At 40.9% G+C, this 15,732-nt stretch overlaps 1 protein-coding gene across 1 annotated transcript in view; it reads left to right on the forward strand.

Annotated features, from left to right (window-relative positions):
• Positions 1-15,732, forward strand: part of IGF2BP3 (insulin like growth factor 2 mRNA binding protein 3) — a 116,189-nt gene that overhangs the window by 25,436 nt on the left and 75,021 nt on the right. Inside the window, exon 4 of the mRNA XM_082045701.1 lies at positions 331-379. Coding sequence (XP_081901827.1) covers positions 331-379 — 49 coding nt within the window. The remainder of the gene's footprint in view (positions 1-330; positions 380-15,732) is intronic.

Genomic DNA, 15,732 nt, shown 5'->3' on the forward strand with positions numbered 1-15,732 from the left:
AGAGAGTTAGATACTGAAGACCTTAAAGCTGAAATAGAAATAGTTTTCAAGAAAAGTGGAGACTTCGTGAAATGTAACAGCTGTCAAATGTGTAACAAGTATTTCTGTAATAGCTCTTTGGACTTGAAATAGTTTTGACCCGACATTCCCCCGTCAGTGATCTATGGGGTTTTTTGAGTTGTGTATTTGGTTTTGTCTCTCTTAGTATGACAGATGCTTAAATGTGGACACTGCTATGTATAGTCTATCTTGCAATAATGTCTTCTTTCTGTGGTGTGTTGTGGCTTTTTTTTTTTTTTTTTAAAACTATTTTCTTTAATTTATCTGCAGGAGTCGGAAGCTTCAGATCAGAAATATCCCGCCTCACTTGCAGTGGGAGGTAGGAAATTACTTTAAAATTTTATATCTGCGCTTAAAACTGCTTCTGTCTCTCTTTTTGTCCACAAGACTTTTCCCCTTCCCCCACCTTTCACTTGCTTTGCACACACCACCCATTCTGTTCTGGGGAAAAGTCCTTTGGAAGAGGGAACAATAGAGCCTTCTAAGCAATTCAGATAACTGCCTTCATTTCTGCTCTCCGAGTTAACCATAAAAAATGTTGAAATGGATTCTTTGGTGAATGCTGATTTCCTGATTCAGTCAGTCACTGTCTTTGACTGAAAGCTTGTCTGTTTTGGACCTTACTGGTGTGTGAGTTCAGTAAAGCTAATGTAAATTCATATTTAAATACTTGGCCAAAATGTTTGCAAAAGCAGAAACTTAACGCTGATCCTTTTTCTTTGATTTTTTTTTTTTTCCCTTGTTCCTCTATAGTGATGTCATTATGGCAAATTGTTTGTTCATGCTATTACAGTTATTGGCTCTCACTGATACATGGTATAATTGCTGTTTACGCTCCCCAAATAGTCTTCTAATTTTTGTAGTAGCTGGTCTACTGGGAAAAGGGAACTGTTTACTGTTTTTCTACCTTGTATGTGTTTAAAATGTTATGTTTTACTAGTGGTAAGTCATCCTTTTGTCTGAGGGAGAATGGAGGGTTTGAGAACAAAGCTCCAGTAGCAGTAGTGTCCTTCTCTAACCAGGTTTGGTCTGCAGCCTTCGTCTGCCTTCCCATCTGCAGCTGCTTTGTTGCTCTGCCTAGTTGCTTTCTAGCTTTGGAGAAAAATGGCAGCGTTGCTGTGTCCACCATAGGCTGCTGCAGGGTGTCTGTGAGGTATCAGCACACACCACCTCTCATTGCTTCAGTCTGTCCATATAAGCATTTCCTCTGGTCTTCCCAAACCTTGTGCTCCCCTCAGTTGACCTGTGTCCGCCTGATACCTTTTATTTCAAATTCATAATTGCCTTTTTTTTTGTCAAGCTTTTGGTAAGAGTAGTAATGGAAATGGTTGAGCATGAGTGATGTGAGGATCAACTTACCTTTTGCTATTATACAAACTTCCTCTGAGGATTTTGTGTAGGAATAGTGAGTATCAAAGCAGAGGCATACGATTCAGGTAAATGCAAATAAACACGGAGGTAAGCACTGTTGAGCAGAGTACATCACAATTATTCTACCTGCTCATCCCTCCTTTCATGTATTTAGCTATTAGTGTTCGTATGTTACAGGTATCTAACCTGTTTCCCACCTGCTTCCTGATGTTTAAATGACTTCTCTCTCCTCCTCCATTGTTGCAGTTTCTGTGGGGACATCTGGTCTTGGACAGATATTCCCTGTGCCACACCTTTTAAGAACACTCTTGTCTTCCTAAAGTTCCCAAGGAATAGTTATAATTGTCCCTATTAACATCATTTCAACCTTGCCTAGTTGTCCTGAAGTTGCTCATACAGACCTGACCTGTCTGGGCACAGAATTTAGAGAGATGAGGTCCCAAAGTAATTTAAACTATACTTTTGCATTCTCTTACAACATCAGGGCTGCTTGCCAAGTATGGTTTGTCCACAAACTTCCCAAAGTTTTCTTTTTAAGTGCCAGTGTTTTGTTATTTCTGCACTGAGCAGGTAAGTTGTGTATGTTCTCAAAAGAGTACTGATGACAAAATACAGCAACTGATGATTAAACTAATCAGGGAATTGTCTTATATCAAGCTTACCTTGGGCGATGGTGTCTTTCTTTGGTGCTAAAAGACCTTGCAAAAGCTTCTTTTGAGCTCTATGAGAAAGTTTTGGATGATTCCTCGTTAAAATAAGTCTGTCTTGCAGCCAGCTGCTTGTAGGGAGAGTAAAAATTTATCCACACAGACACAAATTTATATTGAAGCAGTGTTCTTGCATAATGTTTTCTGAGGGGATGGTGTGTGTGGCAGCTGGAGCAATTTTACTTAAATTGTTTCTTATAGTCCCTCTGTGCCAATCTGCTTGCCTCATCACTACTTTGTTAATTGCTTGAATCAAGATTGACTTCTTCTAATAGGTGTGAAATCCTTAAAACCACCTTAAAAAACAACTGATGAAAGAGGTGTCTAGGTTAGTTCAGTCTATCAGCCCTCATGTATGTTTGCTATCAAAATACAAAACACATCTAGTACTCTGCAAGACTTCTTTTATACAGTGACATAGGGATATGTGAAAAGAATGGAAGAAAGACTAATGTTTCTGTGATTTTTTTTCCTGATATAACCAGTATTAAGAAGATTACTTTTTCATTCTTTGCAAAAGTTTTTTTTCTTGAACAATTAATTCATCAGACTTTGTTTTAATTTTGTTCTTTATAGAAAAACATTTTACATGGGAAGCCTACAGGTGTGTCCCTAGCAGGCAGTGTGCATGCCTTTAGTTTTGTGCTTCGTGGCTGTTCTTGTCCCCAGTGTGTGACACACTGGTACATGTGGGATTGGGACCCAGCAAAAGGTCTCTGAGCCTACCCGCACCCAGCAGAGATGGTCCTTGGCTTAGAACAAATTCCCCACAAAACCTCTTATAATAAGGAGGGCATCCGTAGTGTTCTCAAATACACCTTGTTGGCTTTGGAGAAAGCAGGTCTATAAGGGCAGTAGGGATGCTGGTCCCATAGGGATGTAGCTGAACTACTTGTAGTGTGAAGTTCAACAGTGTTTGATAGTAGCTCCCACTCTTGAGGACCTCCAAGAATAGTATTGGCTTCTGGTATTCAAAACCAGAAAAAATGTTCAGGCAATAAATTGAAGCTTAATCTGAATTGAGAATGTTTTGCGATACATCAGCTGACGAAGGCGTTCCGTCACTGATATAGGTGCTTTGTTCTCCATGCAGATGGGAGCTGGCTCTTAAGATTCATGAAATACTGAAGTAAATGAATTTCCTGTGAAAACCTTGAAACAGTTCCTCTGATTTACCTTCTTTCTAAGAGGCACATGTGCCTATCTAGTGCCTTTAGTTGCACAGAAAAGAGAAAACATTGAACTTTAGCGGTAAGGTAACCTTGACTTCTCCCTGGAGGAAACTGGGTGTTCTGAACACTGTGAAGTAGGACACTTGACCCAGTTATTCCATATAGATTGGTAAATAAACAGTGGATGTAAATAACAATGGAGTAACAAGAATTTATTAATGACTTTTCATAAACCAAATATACAAATTCACATTAACTATTTGCCTTTTCGACTGCCTTTTTGGATAAAAGTGTTCCAACTAGTTGAAGTTGCTGAACGGAACTCTTATAACCAGCCATAGCAATTGGTCTTGTATTTGTTTTCTCATTCTAATGTAAGAGTTCATTGTGTACTTATCAGACCAACATGGTGTAAGTAAAAAAGGGTAAGATAACCCTTTTAGACCATATTCAGGGCTAAGTGGCACAAGAAAGGTAGATCGTGACCTGCTGTAGTCTCCTGAGTTGCTACATTGGAACGAAACCACAAGGTTGCTATCCTGAAGAGCTCGCTCTTAAAGTGCAGCTGTAAATGTTATAATTCTAAAGTATTCTAAGGCATTCAAGGTGAAGTTTGTACAAAACTTGCCTGGTAACTAATTTGAACTTCACAAGAAGATTTTTGGCAAGGTTCTGCAGGTTTCTGTACCTGTGGGTTGGGTACTCTTGCACTCCTTGCCCAGCCAGGAGAAACTGGAGTTGGAGGGAAGGCAACTTCTCTGTCTGAACGAAGAAAATGTAGGACTTGCCTCAGACTGAAATTGGTGGCTGGACTGGTAGGGGCTTATCCAGGATCATGTTCTCTACTCATCCAGGAGGTCGTTTCCATTTTCCCCCTTCCCTCAGTGGACTGTCTGGGTTTGAGAACTCTGGATCAGTGTCCATGTTCTGTAAAAGCATCATGCCTTTTGGAATGCATTTTCTTCATTTTATTCTGCTTGCATATAAAGAGCATATAGAGGTTAATATGACAATTTAGTAATTTGAAGGACATGATCAGATTTTATTTTTCAAGTGAATCAGTTTTACTTGTTACAAAGTTTGTTTGGTGAAGTAAGCCCTCAAACAATTAGTGTGCTCTTTTTTAGTGGTAGGTGGGTCTCATTTTTTAACGCTTTTCTTCTCCTTACTCATCAAATACAAAAGCCCAGATTGATGCTAAGAATCATGACAAGTAAAGGATTTGGCACATCACTTTTTCCCATTCTCCACACACTTCAGTCTCATCTCTTTCTGATTGGAAACAAACACCCTGGCTCTGTGCTCTCTGCAGAAAAGTAAATAGATGTCTTCTGCTCTTTCCTGAACTGCGGTGTGTAACTTACTGTCTTGACTCCTAATTTGTAACTGCAAGTAATCTCTAACTTCAGCTTGTGAGTATTGTGATTTAAAACTGAAGTACCTAGAGTTTGTTTTGATTCAGCATGGAAAGGATCCAAGTAGGATTCTTCTGAGATGGAACCATTACATGAAATGTCACTTTTTTTTTCCCTTTCTTTTAAAGCATTTTAAAACTAGCTTCCTCAGTGTAGAAGATGCCTCCAGAGATTTTCTTTCCAAATATTTTTTTCCATGTTTAGCGAATAAAGCACTAGAGAACAGACTTTAAGGACACAGATGGTGCCAGAAACAGCACTTGCTGGCTCAGCAGGAAGGTAGCTGGTAAAGAGTTCCCACTTATCTTCTGTGAGTTTATTTCCTTATTGGTTTGTATGTAGCAGATAAACAGATACAGTGTTGATGAACTTTGTAACAAAAAAGGTAGACTAGAAGCCCAGACCGTGGAGTGTGAACCTGTTGACTGAGCATGGAAGCAAGAAAAATGTGGTGAGTGTGGATTCCTGGCTTTGCTGTGAGATTTGCAGGTTGCTCTTGGGGCCAGAAGTGTGTGAGAAGTGAGGTCTGATTTAGTTCTTCCAAAGGCAAAAGATGTTCCTAAACAGGGTTTGCTTTTCCTCACTTCTTCTGGAAAATGGAGTCTCATTGTTATGCTGAGACCTCTAACATTCTAGATTCTCCAAGCAGAAGTAGTAATAGAAAAGAGTTTCTGCATCAGAGTCAAAATGTGAGTCCGTGTTCTATATTGATATTTGTGTCAAGAAAGGTTCAAGCCATCTCCATCCATCTGAATACTTTGTAAGACAACTTTCAGTTTCTTTAAAAGTGTGGAGATGATTCTGATTGTAAGTACATGTTAGTAAACCTTCTTATAGTGCACATAACTGTTTGTTCTGAGGATCTGTAGTAGCTTGTGTCACTACTTTGATTAAAACAGCTAAGCTATGTGTGGTGGGTTGTTTGCTTGTTGATGTGTGTGTGTGTTTGTTTTTTAACCTAGAGGTGTAGTGTAAAAACTAATCTTACCAAATGGTACCTGTTCATGGTACAGCTTATTATAGAATACCAAGGATATGAAGAGGACAGGTGGGGAACTTGTGCCTTTTAATAAAGGAAAATAAAACCATGAAACCATTGCCATTAAGAATAAATTAGGATTATACAAAGTAGAAATTTTCTTATAAAGCAAAATATAAAGGGGGGGATGCAGGAGTGAGCTGAGCTACAATGAAAAGAATTCTAGAAGGTGAATTGACAGAAAGAGGTTTATAATGTATTGAAGTATCTTTCACCTCAAGCTTCCTCCAAGAATCCTAACTTAATGTAGTTCCATAAAAATAAAGTATAACTATAAAAATGCTAGCAGAATGTTAAGCATGCACAAATAATCTGCCTCTGCCCACTAGGTGTGGGAATCTCTGGTAGAGATTTCTGTTTCCTCCTCAGTGTGCTACGTCAGGCATTAAGCTGTACTTTTTTTGCCAATTACTAGTAGTTCTACTCAGCAGGAGAATAGGGAACATGTTCTCTGTAGCAGTCTTTCACATATTTGAAGACCTATGATGTTTAGAGAAGGTTAAGGAGAGTTTTAAGTTCTTTCAATCTTTTCTGAGGACTCTTATTTCTAGGAAATTTATTGTTCTTAAGTCTCTTATCTGCAATGTCCCATGAGGCTTCTCCAGAGTAGTTTCTGCAGTTTAAGATCACTTTGAGCTCCTGTCTTGTCCTCTGGTATGTTTGTACTCCATTTCAGCCTTGTGCCATCTTTGAATTTAATAAACACAAACCTGATACAACAGTAGATGTAGTTTGCCCTGAAAAACCCTATGAAATGGAGCTCTTTAGTTTGACAGTAGGCTGGCAATGACTATTACCTGGCAGTGATCACAAGGTCAACACCTTACCAGCTGTTGTAGTGTTTATCTTATGAGTCTGCTATAGAGGACAGTGTCAAAAGTCTTCTGAACAGAGATCCCCCCCCCCCCAACATGGACTGTTAATTCAGTTGTAATGAGGAACTGGAGAGATTTATCAAGAATTACACATACCAAGCAGGTTGAATGTTGATTGCCTGCTTATTTTGATTCCCAGCTACAGGACAGAGGGTAGAGCAGCCCCTGGGGCAATGCAGAGCCCCTGGGCAGCACTGCCTCCTCTGGACTTGGATCTGTGCTCAGGGGAGTGTGGGGGCTGCCTTTGCTCCTCTCCTTCCAGAGGGAAATGAAAGGATGTTCTTCTTTCTGCTATCTGACCTGGGCCCCATGTTCTGAATTTTGTCTGAGATACGCATATTTCCCATCATCTAGCTGGGCTTAGCAGCAGGTGAGGCAATCTGATATGGAAAAGTGATCACGTCAGTGGTAGACCACCCATTTTGCACTTCAGAAAATACACTGGCTTATGTTGGGATTTTAATCACCTGTCTTAATTATAGGGGGTGATATTTACAGGTATATGTGAGGTAAGAAACACCTTTTGCAGGTGTTTAAAACACAGACTGTGGGAGTGAAGGTCCTTGGGTAAACATGCAAATAACCATATTTCTCACTTGGAATGATTTATTCATACAAGTGTTTTGGCTGCAGTGATGCTGATAACCATCTTACAGTTGTAAACAAGGGGGGAAAAATCTAATGGGGTAAGTTTGTTTGTGTGTTTTTTTTTTTTTTTTTTAATTGGACTATAGCATTTTTTTTTTTTACTTTAAAAAGTCTGGATCTTCTTAAAAGTAGCTGTTAATGATCCTTTTATCAAATGTCTGCTCCCATTTAAGAGTTAATATCCTAGATGTCCTAAATGAAGATACTTTGCTGGGCTTTTATTATAGTTGTAGGCTTAGAAGAGTAGCATTGTGTTAGTTAACACAGCTTTTTTCTTTAGGAAACTTGTATTGCAGTAGCTTAAGTAAGGAATAGAGAAGTTAGAGGTGAGGTCAGGGCTCTACTGTGCTAAACACCTAGAAGATAAGGAAGGTGGTCTTCCAACCAGAACTAGACATAGTGCTAGTAAAATCTTTCAAACAAATCAGGAGACTCACCAGGTTAGAGCTGGTTTGATGGACATGGTCTAGAGGTATGAAAGTTGCTCTTCTTCCTTCAGGTGTCCAAGGTGATGAGTTGAAAGAGTAGGAAGGGGAAGATTTTGGGCTCATGGTGCAGAAAACCTGATACTGGGTGGCTGGTCAGGCAGCCACTTTGATTTGTACAGCAGTGGGAAGAAGTTTGGTTGAGCAACTTTTGAAGAAGGTGCTCATGTGTCACAGCTTTTTGGCCAGAATATTAAGCAAGCTGAAATAACTGCTGGCTTCTGTGAATATGCTGAATAGCAAGCTGCAGTGACTTTGAGGCTTGTGTTTTGAGCTGTGGCCAACCTTGCTGTGGAGGGGGCAGGACAGGAGTGGAAGGAAGTGACCACTTGGACCTGAGACTTTTAATCTGTTGTCTCATCTGAGTCACACATCTTTGTGAGTCAGTGAGTTGCCCAGATCTCTGTGTTGGGGCATAACCTGGTTTTGACTGTGATGGGCTCTACTGTCAAAGCACAGAAAACCAGTGAGTTTTAGGTGTTAAATGTGGCCATTCCAACAAAGACATGCAGAAGCTTTATGTCTTTTCAGACTGCATTTATGGACCTATATCTTATTTTTCCTTCTAATGTTCAGTGGGAGAAATAGCTAAGTGAAGGGTTTAAAAAATAAATAAAGGAATGATTCAGTGTGACTGTTTGATCAGTGCAACTGTTTGATCCAAACTTTTCCACCCATCCAAATTTGTTCCATCCTGTGACTGAGATGAGAAAAATTCTGTTTTCGTGACTAGATTTTGATCTTCTAGGATAAAGGGAGGCACAACCTGTGATCCCTTAACTTTTCAGAAGTGTTCTAATATTTAAAGCAGCTATTAGTGTGCAAGAATTTTGCCATTGTCATCATGGGGTTGTTTGGCACTGTTAGAACAATGTGTTGCTCATAAGCCTAGAATAATATGGTTACTTGTTTACCCTGCCACTAACAGTGACTCCAAAACTTGAGAAAAACCTAAAAGACACACAAGACTTGCTTGGTTCAAAACACTTTTTGAGAAAACAACCACCAAATCTTGCTTTTTATTTGCAATTCTAAAAAGGTGTCTGTGAAGACCTTTTATTCAAGGCCTCAGTTGCCACAGTCTTGCACCACTTAGCTACAATTTTTACTTAAGGAGTCACTTTAATCACAGTGTAACCTCTTTATCCAGTGTTGTATCATGTCGTTTCACAGAATTGCAAAACTCTTCAGGTTGGAAGTGATCTCAGAAGGCCTACAGTCTAAAGAAGGGTCTGTATTGAATTCAAACCACACTGCTTAGGGTGTTGTTCAGTCTTGGAAACCTCGAGGGATGCAGTTTTCACAACATCGCTGTGTGACTGGTTCTAAGGATTAATTATTTTATTAATGGGAATTGTTTTCCTTATACCAGGTGATAACATCTGTTGTGTCAATTTAAGCCTGTTGTCTCTTGTCCTCCCACCCGCACCTCTTCTCAGAGAGCTCTGGAGCAGGCTGCTGCCACACTCCCCTCAAAGCTGTCTGTTCTTGGGCTCAGCAAGCCCAGTACCTTCAGCTTCTCCTCACTGCAGATGTGCTCCAGTGCACAACCATCTTGGTGGCCATTCACTGAACTCATTCCAAGTTTTCAATGTAGGTCTTGTACTGGGGGTCCCAAAACTGGATGCAGTATCTACATGTGAGTGATTATCCTCTTTTACTCAGGATTCATTAAGTTTCCTCCATCCATTGCCTGTGCTCCTGTTAACACAGTCCAGGTTGTTATTGACCTTCTTTGATGCCAAGACACAAAGTGGCTCATGTTCAGCTCACTACCCACCAATACCCCACATGGTCTTTTCAGCAGAGCAGCTTCCCAAACAGTCAGTCCTTGGCCTGTACCAGTGTGCAGGGGATTATTCCTTCCCTGGTGCAGGACTTTGCATTTGTCCTTGTTAAATTTAATCAGGCTGCTGTTCCATTGTCCCACTCCTCTGCCCTGCTTAGGTCTCTCTGGGTGGCAGCCCTGCCCTCTGGCTTGTTGACAGCTCCCCTCATTTTGTTCTCATCCCCACACTTGAGGAGAACGTGCTGCAACACCTCCGCTGGGTCATCAGTAATGATGCAAAGCAGGACAGGCCCTGGGACAAACCACTTGTGACTGTCCTACAGGCAGAGCGTGGCCAGGTGAAGTACTGTCCTCTGAGCCCAACTGTTACTCATTATACCATTATTGTTCGAAATTAAGCTGAATGTGGAATATCTGCAAGTCTGTCACCTGCATGCATAGGAGGGGAAACATGTCTGGGAATGGTATTGCATCTCTGCAGACAGAACTTAGGCTGCATGCCATTGCTGGCTAAATTTCCTTAAACACAATGATAAATTAACCGATTGTTTAAACCACCCTTAAGTGAGAGAGCCTGGAAGTGAAATAAGCAGCACTAACACACTGCTGCCTTCTTCATTTCGTATGTAATTACACAGCAGCCTTGTTTCTCACTGGTACTCTAATACCATAAGAAAACCAAACTACCAAAGGACTGCTTGGTGAAAAGTACACTTTCTGAAAACTCTTTCCATTTTGAATGCAAGTTGTAATGGAAGTCCCAATGTATCTTTTCGATGTATGAAAGAATTTGTTTTTTAATAAAAATGTTCTCTTGTCCTTGATAAAGCTATTGACATAGCTTTTTTTAGTGTTTTTCATATGTAAACTTGGTGTCTCATAATTAGTTATCCATGCTGCCTGATATCTTAAGTCTTGCTTACTTTAGTTTTTCTCTGTGAAATGAAGAAGCAGTAGTTCTTACAGGTGTTTGGTCTTCAGTGGGAGTGCTGGTTTTAGATGATGGGAGTGCAACTCAAAAATCCTGATGAAATTAGGTGTCAGTACCTTTTTTGTTGGCACATATGAAGCTGCTAGTAAAGCTATGTGCTTTTACAAACAAAGATGCCCTTTGGGTGTTGTAAAAATAATGCAATTAAGAAGCTAGTTACTCTTGTCCTGCTCTTGGAGAAGTTCTGAACTAATATCAGTGAACTGCCTTGAAAGAAGTAGTCACTAGCAGGGATTGTCTCTTTAGAATTACTAGTTGTATAACTTGAAAATAATTGAAGGAATGCATAAATGAGTTGTTCCTCAGGCAAGAATAGGAAAAATGTTATGAGTTCTTGTAGCCAAAAGAATAGAAAAAATGTTAACTTCAAGTGGCCTTGTTGATTCTTTTCTTAATCCACTTATCCAGTTTTTGCACAAAGAATATAAAACCAGCAATGCTGGGTCAGGAAAAAGGTTTCTGTGAAGTCCTATATCCCACCCTGACAGTGCTTTGGGAAAGATGCAAGAATAAGGGCAAGGATATAGTGATAGGTCACCAGAGCAGCCTCTTGGCTTTCAACAATTTGCAGCTCTCTAACTTACTGACCCAGAAATGGTGCCTTTGACTTAGAAACTCTAGATTAATTTTTCTACGAACATGTTCTCAAAGCAGTGCAAACATGTAGCATCCTCAAGATACTGCAGTGAGGAATTGCATGGGTTTAGGGTGTGTTGCAGGAAGAACCATCTCATCTCACATGCTTTGAACTTCTACCTGCCTCCCAGCTCCTGTACTGCAGGGAACAGTGAATAGTAGTAGCTCTGTGACATTTTTCTCCATCTTTACTTCCCTTATTTTAAGGACCTTTATTCCTCAGCTATTTCTTTTCCAGGCTGAAGACCCATAGCCTGTTTAATCGTTTTTGTGTGGAAGCTGTTCCTTATCCTTTTATTATCTTTGTCCAGCTCTTGGAAATTCTACTAAGTGATTTCGACTTGAGGGACAGAATCTGCACACAATGTCATTCATTTTAGGTTATTTCATTTTATGAAAACAGTTGTCATCAGAGATGTCAGTGTATGTCTTAGTGTGTTTGTTTGTTTTTTTTTTTTTTTTAAAAAAAAAAGAAAAAAAAACAACAAACAAAAAAAACAAAACCACACCAAACCTGCAGTGAAACCACTGGAAAGCTAATTGGTGAAATGGGGTTTGCTGCTTATGTCTCAAGAGATAAGCAGACTTCTTCTTCATGACAGCAATGGGAAAAATTGACACTATCAGTAGTGCAGATCCACCTCTGAGCTTGCTGTTGTTTGCTGGGAAATGTTATATTTGAATCATACGCGTATTGCATGTTGACCTAACTTTGTGCAACTGGCTTCTGTGTGGAGGGAGGGAAATAAAATGTGCTTACTTCCAAGGGGCTGACTAGCTCCAGCCCAGCTGATTCTATAAGGCAATGGTAGTCGGCACATCTCTCCTCACACTTGTGCATAGGCGTGTGGGGTTGTGGTGTCTTGTTCACTAGAAAACTAGAAAGTGGCTCTCAGGTTACTTCTCTGATAAGCAAGTCTGCTGAGGCTGTTGCAAAGGCTGTAGTGCTATTACTGCTACAAGCCTTCTACTTCATGTCTGCTGGTACAAGTGCACTGGTTCCCTGCCTCTGTGTTCCCCTTCCACAGCGACTGCTTTGATTGCAGTCTTGAACTCGGCTGTTCTAGACTGCTGCCCCACCTGTGTCTTTTCTCGCAGCACTAACATACTTTCATCTAGAGCTACAAAAAAAAAAAAAGAATTATTTCTTGTATGTGTGGGGAAAATGAATAACAGGAGCTCAGTTGCAGGATCTCCTGCAGAAAGACAGACACATGACCAAAGCAAGCAGTGAAACTGTTGTACCAAGCAAGGGGAAATGCCACAGGCTTATGGGAAGGCGAGAGATGCCAATACAGTCTGCATCCTGCAATGTCATCCAGCAGCCAGTGCTCACTGCGAGACTCTGGATGCTGTGGTGGGTCAGGTACTGGCTGCTGGGCTGGGGCTTTGGGAAGCAGCAGTAAGGATGTGGAGAATAGCTAGGAGCTCTTTAAGATCTAGCTGAACACCAACCAAGCCAAAAGTTGCTGAGCAGAGAGAAGGGAGATGAAGTTGTGTTATTGTATTTCTTTTTAAAAAGTTTTTGTGTTATTCTGAAGCCTGAAGGCTCCCTCTGGTCCTGTGTCTCAAATTGGTAGACAAGTACATGTGGGCAGGGAAGGAAGGGAATAGAACTTGAAATAGCTCCCTTATTTTCAGATGCTTTGGATGTTGTGGCAACGGAAAGAGGGGATGTGACTAAAAGCCATCAAAACCACTTCCAAACACATGCCTTTTAATGGGGTAAATGAGCAGGGGTTTTAGAACATAATGCAAACAGGAAATCACTCTGAAAACTGGCCCACTATTAACTTGGGGGGGAAGATATATTAAAACTAGCCTTGCAAACAGCCACCTGGGGGTGGGGATTTAATGCATGTGTAAGAAAAGAATCAAAATCAACATTTCTTGGGACACCTTTTATTGGGTATTGGGTTTTTTTGTTGCTTCGAGTAATAGTCAGGCTGTTATGTGAGTAGTAGATAGCTGCTCATGCAACACTTTAGCTTATTTGCTCTCACATAGTTCCCTTACTGAACTCATAGTTATCCAATGTGAGCAGCAACGAGGAGGCCAACCTCAACTATGTAATCTGAAGTGGAGTGTTATAATGATGGCTCCTAGGTAGGTGTTCTTCAGTCCTTTGTTGCACTGGATGTATAAATAAATCTGTAGCCTTCAACTGATTGCGTATAGCAACTGTTGCCCTTTTGGATGTTGTCTGAGTTGTGAATCTGCTGTCAATGTCAACGTATGCTAGTGTCCTTGTGTAGATTCAGCAGGCATTGGTCTGGGAAACATGCTACCTTCTCAGCACACCTTTTATTTTCTTAGCATGCTGCTTTCTGCTAACTGTTTCTCCACCCAAATGTGTAGAAATCTACAGGAACCATTCATGCAAGTTTAGATAGAAGTGATGTTTATTACATCCTAACTACAGGACTTTTTTTGTTTGTTTGTTTTTTTGAGTATGTGACTTCTGTGGACCTGTAGCATCCTTGCACGCAATGTGATATCAGCTCCTTATCCCTAACTTTGATTTGTGGGTGTTGGTTTTTGTTCCTGGTTTGGGCTACTATCACAAACTGAGATGAACTGTTAAGTACTTGAGTGACTGCATCTTTCATAGGAAACTTTTTTGTTGCCCTTTCATATCAGTCTCTTACATTCAGTAATCAGTATACGTTGTTATCCATGAGTAGGTTTGGGTTTCATATCCAGGAGGCGTTTGTTCCTGGTGACAACCTCTTTTTTACACATGTAGTAGAAGAAACAGTGCGGGGCGGGGGAGGGATCAAGTGGCTTCATGTCTCGGACTGCAATGGGAGTGTGTGGAGGGAATTCATGACAGATTAGAGATTGGGAGACTTCCGTCTGCATAATCTCCAATGAGTTGTGATGGACTGCAAACATCTTTAGGAATATATGCCGATGGCTGTATAGCAGGTATGAACTTCTCTTAGCTATGCTGTGTGTACCCACTACAACCATCCCTCAGGTATCTGAAGTCCACTGCTCACTGGCTGTGAAATTCGTTGTGGGATCTAGAAGAAGGGTGGAAGGACTACAAAATGTATCAGAAGAGAGCCTGAACTTTTGCCAGCTCAAGAGTTGAGAGGAGGGGAGAAAAAAACCCAAACCACCTGGTGTTGCTGCTAAATGTTAGAGACAAGTGCTTGTGACTTCCACAGCTTTGCTACATGACTTCTGATCTAAGACAGTGTCCAGTGGTGCCTTTGTACTCTGTAAAAATCCAAATGTTGGTGGTTGTTTTGTGTGGCTGGATGTTATGAAAGTAACTTGTGTCTTCATGAAACAGGAGAGCTTTCAAAGTGGTGTCTTTACCTGACTAATGAAATATGTTAACCTGCTTCAACATGGAAGTGTGGTTTTATTTACAAAACAGATCTAAGCTATGCAATGCTTTGTTTCAGCTTGTCAAACTGTGGTCTTCCAGCTTCCCTGGGTTGTGTGAGCTATTGATGTGCTCACAACTGTCCTTTATGTCTTGCTGTTTAAACTCGGCAGGGAGCCCTCTCCTCTGTCCTTCTGGGAAGCTGCTGTCTATTGCAAAAGCAAAGACAGGAACAACTTATTTTCTTCCTACAGCAGGAATACTTAATTTTTTTTCAGATCATATGAACCTGCATGCCAACAGTTCCTATTAATTTGCCAGAATCAGCTTGTTTAGCGATCACTTTTCTGTTTGATTGTTCATGTTTCCATTGTGAAACTGCTATTAATTTCTCCAACAGACAGCACGTTAACGCAGCTTCACAGAGGTGAGTCAAGCAACAGGTTATTGAGACTGTGACACACAAGGGATGTTAGAGCCACAGTCTCCAGCATCCTTGGACTGAGCTGGATGCTCTGCATTGCTCCCAGTCCTTCTGTGTGGTATTAGCTTCTGAGCTTTATGGGACTAAAATCACTGTTCCACTACATGTTGCTTGTTAGAGATCTGTCTTCTGCTTGACAAAGGAGGTACAACACTCTCTTCTGCATTTTTGTTGCAGTGAGACCAGCTATTTTAGTAGTTGATGGGAGCTTCACAAATGCAGAAGATACCTTCTGGCCTTGAGATCAGGAAGGGAGCTCATCAGGTCCTCTGACCATATGTGATTTCCCGTGCTGGGGTAGTGGTGAATCTGAAAGTTTGCCACTGGTGATGCCAGGCTGCTGATGCAAAGCTGCTTGGAGCTGCCCCCAGGCTTATGCAAGGCAGGAGGTGTTGTTCTGGCCTGAGGGGCAACAGGATTCTGATGGCAGATCACACAAGTGCCTGGGGTGCCCTCCTGTCAGATCACTGCTGCTGCTTCTGAAAGCCATCCCTCATGGTGCCCTGGCCAGGAAGGGTCACCATGTGCATTACTCTGTTAGTATGGTCACAGACAGGCACTTCTGCAAAATGGGCAGTATGTTTAAGGCCTTTAAAAGTACTTTTAATAAATATGAACACCACTAGATCAAATATATAAATGAAAACACCACAGAGGTTCTGACTTGCAGCATAATTTGTCCCTTTCAGAGAAGCACGCGGTACAGGTTGTGTGAAAATGGTG

The sequence above is a fragment of the Streptopelia decaocto genome (assembly GCF_964273445.1).
Source record: "Streptopelia decaocto genome assembly, chromosome: 2".
NCBI lineage: Eukaryota > Metazoa > Chordata > Aves > Columbiformes > Columbidae > Streptopelia > Streptopelia decaocto.